Genomic DNA, 9,627 nt, shown 5'->3' with positions numbered 1-9,627 from the left:
GTCGCACACCAACTGTACATTAAGTGAGTGGTAGCCTTTGTGGTTACGGAAGATCTCAAGATTGTTATGCAGTGCCTGCAAAGCCACGTGGTGCTGTCAATGGCACCCTTCACCATAGGGAATCCCACTATCCTGGCAAAGCCACATGCATGCTCGTCCTACTTCTCCCTGATGACGGGGAAGGAAATGTAATCCCTTCTTCTACTGTAGAGAGCCTCTGTGACCTTTTGGATGCTGCAATGGACTTCGAACTGCAATATGTTAGCTATGCCTCCTTTTGCAGACTGGAAGGATCCACAGGCGAAGAAATTGAGGGCGACGGTGACCTTGACTGCCACTGAGAGAACCGTGGTCATCCTAATCTGAGGCTCGAGGTCCAGTTGCAGGAGGTGGCAGAGTTCTGTGACCACCTCCTTGGTGAAGCAGAGACTTCTAATATACTGCTCCTCGCTTAATTGGAGGTAGAAGTGCTCTTGGAAAATCCCTCAGCGTGTAAGGCCTCCTGTTGAGCACCCTGATGGCCCTCCTCCTCCCTCTGGGCACATATTCCAGTCTTTCTCGCTGCCTCCGCTCCCTCTGCCGTAGATCCTGGAGGGCAAGGTCAACTGCCAGTACAGCCCTATTAATGTAACTAAGTGTAACAGTTTGATTTTTTTCTGAATAAATTTAGTTACTTTTTAATTGCCACAACACTCCTGATACAAAAGAACCTTTAAATTACAGAAGGAAACTGTTGGACTATGTGAAACTAACAAGAAACCACTGAAACTCCACTAACCTGACAGCTGCAACACATTACTGATGATCCCTTTAAATAATATCCCTGGGGCCAGCTTCCTGATGCTTCACGCCAGCTCTCCCTATCACTGTTTACTCCAGGTGCTAAAGTAGGTGGTGATAATCAATTGCGTAGATCGGGTGGTCAGTGAGCGTTGCACACTCACTGATGTCACGATCCACCTGGTGTTGAGGCTCCTGGCGATAACTGTTACCGGCGGCGCTTCGGGGTGGGGGCCGGGATTTGGCATGCGGTGCTGGATTCGCCTCGCCTCAGCGATAATGCTCTAGTGCCCCGTTAGTGCCATCTGCTGCTGCTAATGGGAGGCGCTAAGGTACCAAATTTTTCCCCCAGAGACTAAAAGAATCTTAGTCCATAGCCCCTAACTCCACCCTGCCAAAAAAAAATAATGAAAACAACCACAAACATTCCATCACCCATACTATTTAACCACTTGAAAAACTGTGGAAAAACAATCCCTGCTATTTTTTTTTGCTATACTCTTTCGAACTCCAGATGTTACTGGATGACTGTTGTATAGTTCTGATCAAGGGCTGCACTTAAAACTTTGATTTTTCCTTCTATATTTAATGCTGAACAACCGGCTATGTATTTCCAATAATTTCTGTTGCCATTCTGCATCTTATCACGCTACTTATCTGTACTGGCCAGGCCTCTAGCTAACAACCTGCTCTGAGGATAGCATTGTCTGGGTAAATTCACAAATGATTTTCAAGTTACAATTTCCTTTACCATCAGTGAGTTTTGTCTACCCACTCACAATCTGTCTGTTTTTGCAGGCCTTTTATGTGTTTGACAATTCCTTTGCCAGTTTTTTTTCACTGGCACGCAAGAACTCATTGTTTAAAACTATTATAAATGAAAAATTTCTAAGGACACTCACAGTACGCAGATCATTAAATATAGTGGATTCCTGCTGAAGATCGGTTTGGATAAAGCAAAATCTGTATTTTAGAAGAATGGAACTCAACTTAAGCCTCCACTTTACATGATCTTACAGACATCTGTGAATGTTGTTTTTAAAAGGAAAGATATGATTTTTTTTTCAGCACTGAATGACCTTTCCATTCATACTGCTGGAGGCTGTAGTCTGCAGACCCCTCTTCAGAGAAAGACATTCATGTGCTCCCTGGACTATAATCACTTTTGAAAGATTTAATTGGTTGATCGGCCGGCGTCACTCGGGGGGAGAGAGCCTGTATATAATCTACACAGCTCGGCAGCGAGCAGCAGAAGAAGCTCAAGTTTAAGAGAGACTTTGCTGAAAGACGATAAATCAGAAGAGCTGGCAAAATGTGCAAAGGGTTAGCTGCATTACCAGCGACATGCATCGAAAGGTGAGCAAATGCACTTCAGCGCTGGCTTAAGTTAGTGACCAAGTATTAAACTTGTACATGTTCACGTGCTTCATATTTTTTAATCAATGTGAATGATACGCTGTTATCGTTAAGCCCCCCCTTTTTTTTAGTAATTAACGCAGATTTCCATCAAATAAAATCTAGACTTATTATACAGAACAATATCCGAAACGTCAGCCTGTCACTATGGGATTTAAGTACCTGTAACTAGGGCGAGTGATTTATTGCAAAAAGTAACTTGTCACCTCTCAGATTCTGGCACCTTCACTGCCTCAGGACATTTAATGCAAAAGTCTAGGACTCAGGTAACAATTCATGGTTAAGTGTATAAATTCAAGGCATTTCTTGCGAGATGTTGCACTGTATCCAATTACTTGCCCAATCTATGGCACAGCTAATCGGGCCGATCATGGAAAAGTTTGTTTTAAGTTTATGTGATGGAAAATATTGATCAACAGACAGTGGATCCAACCATGTGGAGCATTTAATTAGTTGTTATTAATAATGTGCAACTCACATCTTCAATAAACACAAACATTTTTCTTTTGTCAAGAGTATAATGAACTGGATTTTTATATCAGATAAACTTCAACAAAGCCATGAAGTTCCATTGACAAGGCAACTTTAATTTAGCAGAACTGGATCTGAAAAAGTGTGTTGTGCTTTTCACTCCAGAAACAAGTAAACAAGTCTAATGAGTAAAATACTCTATATATTATGCATGACATCTTTGATTTATAGTGCTGCAAGTGTTCATATGACCTGTATTGTATATAAAAAAATTCTCAACTACTTTTCTTCAGAAAATGTGTTGATTAGATTGCAGTCTAATCTAATGGGCTTGATGGCTGGCGCAGACACGATGGGCCGAAGGGCCTCTTTCTGTGCTGTATAACTCTATGACTCTAATCAAAGCTTTTTTATCTATTTCACTTCAAATTCCAATGTAATTGCAATTTATGCCACACTGCGATAGTTCATGTGGCTGCGTTGATTTGTGCTATAGATTAAAAAATATATATATATAATGGCGTCAGGGACTTTGAAAGAAAAAAAGGAAACCTAAGAAAGCATGCAAGTTGAGGCAGCAGAAATTATAGTTCATACTAAAAAAATATTTGGAGAAAATAGTATTTCATTTTGGCAGTCTACTCTGCCTGACCTGCTGAGTGTTTCCAGCATTTACTGTTGTTATTTCAGACTTCCAGCAGCCACAGTATTTTGCTATTGTACTCTGTAATCATGTTTTATTACTAAACTGTGATTCAGGACAGCAGGCCAATCAATCAGACACGACACGTATTCAGATAATAAGGGGGTCTTTTTAACTTTGGGTGATAGTGTACGATATCGGATTATCAATGGAAATGAAAACCAGCAGAGATGTATAATGGGCGTCTGATCTGACATCACCCGTTTTACGCTATCTCCCAAAGTTAGAATGATCCCCTCAGCTTCTAACACAATCTGGTGGCTTTTCACAAATACATAAAATCCTGTTATTTCTCAAAATGTTATTGCCATAATCAGCACACTGACAGCATCCCTCCAGTTAATTAGAATAGTGATTTGGCTGACTTTTAATGTATAACATTAGCATGGTCTGACAAATATATCATTGACACTGACACTTCAATGATTATGTAAGATACAGCTAAAACATTATTATGTTAGACAGTCCAGAAAATTCAATCTTGTCTAGCTATCTTACTGTCTAGATATCACTTAGAGTCTTTTTTCAGCACACCTTATGATGTACAATTAATGGTGTCACTGATTTTAATCAAGGCATTAATTGCTCAATTAAAATTCATCACAAAATAAATTCTCAATTCAGTCGTGTTTCTCCAGTGTCCAAAGTAATGTAAGAGTCAAATGTAATTGTGTTGAGCAGATTGTTAATTGAAACATTTTCTTTGACTTTAATAGAAAATATCATTTTTTTTAAATTGATATTTTAAATTATTTTTCTAAAGACTTTTGCAATGTAACTTAAAGGACAACAGAAAACATAGACAATTTAATTCAATTCCCTAGATGTAGGCGTAAACTAATGAGCCATTAGCTTTCCTAAAGAGACTGAGATAAGGAAAGATTTTCCTGAAATCCCATGGCACTCCTGATAGCAGATCTAAAACTTGCCCTGGAAAGTTGAGCACGCAACAGGAAAACAAAGTAATAATAACAATCAAATAAACAATGAGCGATTTAATTGTGATGTAGATGACTCCAGCATTTAAATGTCGAATGGTTATATCGCTCAGTGAAACAGGCGCCAGTTTACTTTCTAATGATATAGTACATTGACATTCCAGGCTAAGATGGCCTATTTACTTATGCAAGGTTATTGTAATTATGCTGACCTTATGTTCAGTGATGAAATGTCAATGTTAAAACTTTATACAAGTTACTAATGTATTTTACTTATAGTACACAGCCTGATACCACCATGGTAAGATTGCTTAGAAAAAAAGGTCATTTATTAAAAAGAACATACGTTTCTTTGTTTAAAATATATACAATCAAATCTATAGATAGGTGCATTACAAGACTACAAGTCCCTGGCAAATTGGTCACTAACTGTTTATATCTGCCAATTGCATTTTCAGTATTTTAAAATCGTGCTAAATGCATTAATTATAAAAATAAAGAAAACAGTAACCACCATTTTCTGATTCTTAAGACACTGATGATTTTATGGACCCTAAACAAGTCCCAGTTTTGTTCCTGAGATATTCAGTAATGGTACGTGACCATTTTGTTTCTGTTCACATTTGCCGTACAGGAGGAGTGTGACCACTGAAATATAATATGCTCTATAAGATGCAACTGCCCCAATGAGTCTCCCTGTTTTGCATTAGATGTACTCTGTACTTGCTGCAGGAACATTAGAAAATGTAGCTGTCTGACATAAAAGGAAAATGCAACAGTCAGATGACCAGGTGCCTCATTTACTAGAAATCAGCACTAAAAGAATCTACAGGAAACTTTGTGTTATCCGGAGGATAAATGTCCGGCAAACTCTGTTAGATCCGTGTATCTTAATGTTGTGTCCTTCAATAATCGGACAAAAGACTGCAGGGAACGATCAACAGGTGTTTACTGAATGAGGGTTCAAACTGCAACTGACTGTACAGATCACTACTCAGGGTTTATATACAGGTGTGGTCACTGCCGGTACTACAGGATATACAGGAGCTGTAAAAAGTGGTTCTCCCCCTTAAAAGGTACATACATTACAAACTCGAGCCACCGGCAAAAATCAGGAGCCATTTTGTTAGGTTTTTTTTTTCTTCTCGTGGCTTTTTTTTCCTTCTCGTGGCTTTTTTTTTCCAAACAGTCAGGCTCTGCAAAGTCTCTGTAGCTTAGCAACAGCTTCAGAGAGACGCTTCCAAGGTACGGGCCAACTGTTTAGAAGCTGTTGCTAAGCAACAGTGTTTGTTGTCAGATACGGAGATGAAAAGCTCCGTATGCTTCAACATTAACGCTGGTGTGTCCGGCAGTTTTGAGGGAACAGCAACAGCTCGGTCCCGTCGGTGCCGGATAGCACAAAGTTTCCTGTAATTGGAATCGGGCATTTCATGTTCATTCATGACACCTGCATTTGACCTGATGGTGACCAGTGCAGGATCAGGATTAGCCAGTTCTTTCAGAAAATAACCGGTGCTAAAATTCCACATTTTTTTTCCAATTCCCTGTGCAAAGCAGTTAATAAAGCATATGGGATCATGGGCTGTATAAATAGAGGCATAGAGTACAAAAGCCAGGAAGTTATGCTGAACCTTTATAGAACACTGGTTCAGCCCTGGCTGGAGTAGTGTGTCCAATTCTGGGCACCACACTTTAGGAAGGACAGGAAGGCTTTAGAGAGGGTACAGAAGAGATTTACTAGAATGGTCCCAGGGATGAGGGATTACAGTTACGTGGATAGACTGGAGAAGCTGGGGTTGTTCTCCTTCAAGCAGAGAAGGCTAAGAGGAGATTTGATAGAGGTGTTTAAAATCATGACGGGTTTAGATAGAGTAAATAAAGAGAAACTGTTTTCAATGACTGAAGGGTCAATAACCAGAGGGCACAGATATAAAGTGGTTTGCAAAAGAACCAGAGGCGACATGAGGAAAAACCGTTTTACGCAATGAGTGGTTAGGATTTGTAATACACTGACAGATTTAATAGTAGCTTTCAAAAGGGTTTTGGATAAATATTTGAAGGAGAAAAAAATTGCCGGGATATGTGGAAAGAACAGGGGAGTGGGACTAACTGAATTGCTCTTCGAAAGAGCCGATGCAGACTCGATAGACCGAATGGCCTCCTTCTGTGCTGTACTATTCTATGATTCTATGTCCAGCATGCATAGGCAATGCCATTTTCCTAATCCCATCACTAATTCGCTTGGTAGTACAGAAATTGGTGGCAAAGTATCTTTGGCAACTCCCAGAATAAGATGTTCCCCCATTTTTGTTTCCTTTAGAGTACAAGATGGTTTAAGTGTTCACAGAGATACCACAGGGACAGGTGGATCCATGTCCCGTGGAGGCTATGCATTCCCATTTTCCCACCCCATTTTCCTTTCCATTGACGGAATGTCTAAGAGGTGGCCGACCCGCTACCGCCCGACTCCTGGTCCTTCGGTGTCTCTATGTGGACTTAGTGCAGTTGGTTTGGGGTAATGGGCAAATAGGTGAGCAGAAACGGCGATTATTTTCGCCTGGGCGGTAAACTGCTAGGGGAGTAGATCGCCCGTCCGCTATAGAACTCCAATCGGCAGGTGATCCACTCCTCCACTGTACCACCCAAGTGGTGAAGGTGAAAATTACCTCCTATGTTTTCAGTTGGTGGTGGTGGGACAGGGGGGAGGTGAGTGTTGGTGAGCGGGGAGGGGGTGGTTGAGGACATGTATCCACCAGCGAAGCTCACAAGCCAGGTTTAATGAATGAAACCATTCTTCAGTATTGCTTCCACGACCTCAGAAATTTAGGATCCCAAAAGTTGAAATCCCAAACAGAACCCAACACTCACTGGGAGTCATTCTGACTTTGTGCGATAGTGTAAAACGGGTGCTAGCGAGTCAACTGAAATAAAAATGGGGAGAGATATAAAACGGGCTGCCGATTCGCTATCACCCGCTTTACACTGTCGCACAGTCATAGAGTTGTTGGTTATTCTGTAATTGCAGAATAGAATCGTATTTGGCAAAATACTTTCATTTCATCCACTGGTAATTCTGCTATTTGGATAGTCGTTCAGCTTATCTTAGAAAAACTTGACAAATATGCCTATATAAAATACAATAAGAAGCTTCCTTTAACAGCAAATTTCGAGCAGCAATCGAGAATCATACCTCGAGTGGTAACATAGGATGCCTGCTCATCAACCTGACCAAGGCAGAGTGCATCACTCTGAGTCATCTGGTGTTTGTCCATTCACACAGGGGGCTAAATCAATATGCAATTATAACGGAGGAGAGGCTCTTAGATTTAGTTGAGGGAATATAAAAATAATCCACTCCCTTCCGAAGGTGACAATTGCATTCATTTCACTAGCAGAAGCAAAACTGTTGGTAAATTGGCATGTCACATGGCCTGCACAGAAAAAAACGACTTCACAGACTGTGTATCTACGTCTTTATTTTTTTACATAAACCAATCACGTAACACAAAATGAAATGCACATAATTTAATGAGCAAACTGATTGCGCATTCAGAAAATCAGGGAATGTGGAATAGTCTTGAATAGAGACAGTGGAAAAAAAGAAAGACTTGCATTTATATAGCGCCTTTCACAACCACCGAACGTCCCAAAACGCTTTACAGCCAATGAAGTACTTTCTGAAATGTAGTCATTGTTGTAATGTAGGAAACATGGCAGCAAATTTGCACACAGCAAGCTTCCACAAACAGCAATATGACAATGGCCAGATACTCTGTTTTTGTTATGTTGATTGAGGGATAAATATTGGCCGGGACACCGGGGATAACTTCCCTGCTTTTCTTCAAAACAATGCCATGGGATCTTTTACGTCCACCTGAGGGAGCAGACGGGGCCTCGGTTTAACGAAAGACGGCACTTCCGACAGTGTAGCACTCCCTCAGCACCACACTGGAGTGTCAGCCTAGATTTCTGTGCTCAAGTCCCTGGAGTGGGACTTGAGCCCACAACCTTCTGACTCAGAGGCAAGTGTGGTACCCACTGAGCCACAACTGACAGAGAAAGGGTTATTGGAATAATTTCGATATTTAATAATACTTAAGCCCCAATTTTAACTCAGGGTACAGGACAAGCAAGAATCCCCCATGGAGATTTGAGCGCAAGGACACAGCCATTTTAACTCCTGAGCCTCATTTAAATGTGCCTGCACTCTCTCCCACTCAAAGCCGTCGGAAATGCTGTCAGAGATTGAGGGCGAGAGCGGGAAATCGGGCGGGAGGCTGGCACCACCGGGGTCCCAAGGGGATGGTCCGCGGCATAACGTTAGTGCTGGGGTCTCCAAAGAGCTGTCACTGGTGGGAGGGAGAGCAAAGGCTGGGATGGCCCTAGGGTTCCTTGCAGGGCCCGGCGAAGCACTCCTGCTCCCCCTGGCCCACAGGGATTTCTCACAAAAATTTAAATAAATTTACTTCCCATAGCCTCTTCTGGCCAGTTCTGTTGCCTCCTGCTGGGTTTGGCTGGCAGGTTTGGGGCTGTGCGGGCCTCCTCTTGCGGTTTGAAGTATTAAACGTGTTGTGAAGCAAACGACATCATCGGGCCGCAACTTGAGCATGTCAAGTAGGCGCTGTCTGCCTGACACGGGCGGCCCTCCCGTGCCTCAAATGTACCTGGTTAAGATAGCGACCGGTGGGAACACGACAGGAATCGCCCGACCGCCATCCTGCCTGCCCCGTTCACGCCAGGTGGGTAGTTAAATAGCAGCTTCAGTATTGAAATAGTTAAAAGTCAATAGGTGCATTACCTAATTGCCAGATACCAAGGTATTTTCAAGAGTGTGAATAAATCATAAGCCACAGGCATGAGCGGAGTATCATAGGTATTTTGTAAGAGACCCTCTGAAACAGCTCAACAAACAACATTCTATTAGTTATATTGTATTGCCAAACCATGATATGTAAATATGCTTTGGAAAATGTGGTCAAGTGAAGCATCCAGTTAAGTAGTAACTGCGGTTAGACTAGTTTATGTTCACTATACTTAGATTTCATGTTTTTAAACAGCAAAATCTCCAATATCCTTTGTGGTTAGCTTAGCTTGTATACAACGTATTTTCAAAGCTGCTGAATAATTTCTATTTAGATAGCATCTCCAAGCTATGTTGCAAACATACTGACTAGCATTAGAAGCTGAAGTGTCCGACATGTCCGAATTGTATTGGGGGCTACTTTGGGCCCATGTTCTGAGTGGTCCTATATTAATGTGTCACAGCCTTAGCTGCATTTTACACTGCAATCTGTAATGGTCAAGGGACTTATGACAGTG

General features: G+C 41.6%; 1 protein-coding gene across 1 annotated transcript in view; it reads left to right on the top strand.

Annotated features, from left to right (window-relative positions):
* The first annotated feature begins 1,749 nt into the window (after positions 1-1,749).
* The window catches only part of LOC147121784 (regulator of G protein signaling 5-like), a 66,878-nt gene continuing 59,000 nt past the window's right edge, over positions 1,750-9,627 (top strand). Inside the window, exon 1 of the mRNA XM_085982293.1 lies at positions 1,750-2,136. Coding sequence (XP_085838419.1) covers positions 2,093-2,136 — 44 coding nt within the window. The 5' untranslated portion in view covers positions 1,750-2,092. The remainder of the gene's footprint in view (positions 2,137-9,627) is intronic.

This window comes from Somniosus microcephalus, chromosome 3 (genome assembly GCF_052327205.1).
Source record: "Somniosus microcephalus isolate GS21.2 chromosome 3, FLI_Smic_1.0, whole genome shotgun sequence".
NCBI classification, from domain to species: Eukaryota; Metazoa; Chordata; class Chondrichthyes; order Squaliformes; family Somniosidae; genus Somniosus; species Somniosus microcephalus.
The sequence above is the reverse complement of the archived record's forward strand: the minus strand, read 5'-3'. Positions and strand labels throughout refer to the sequence as shown.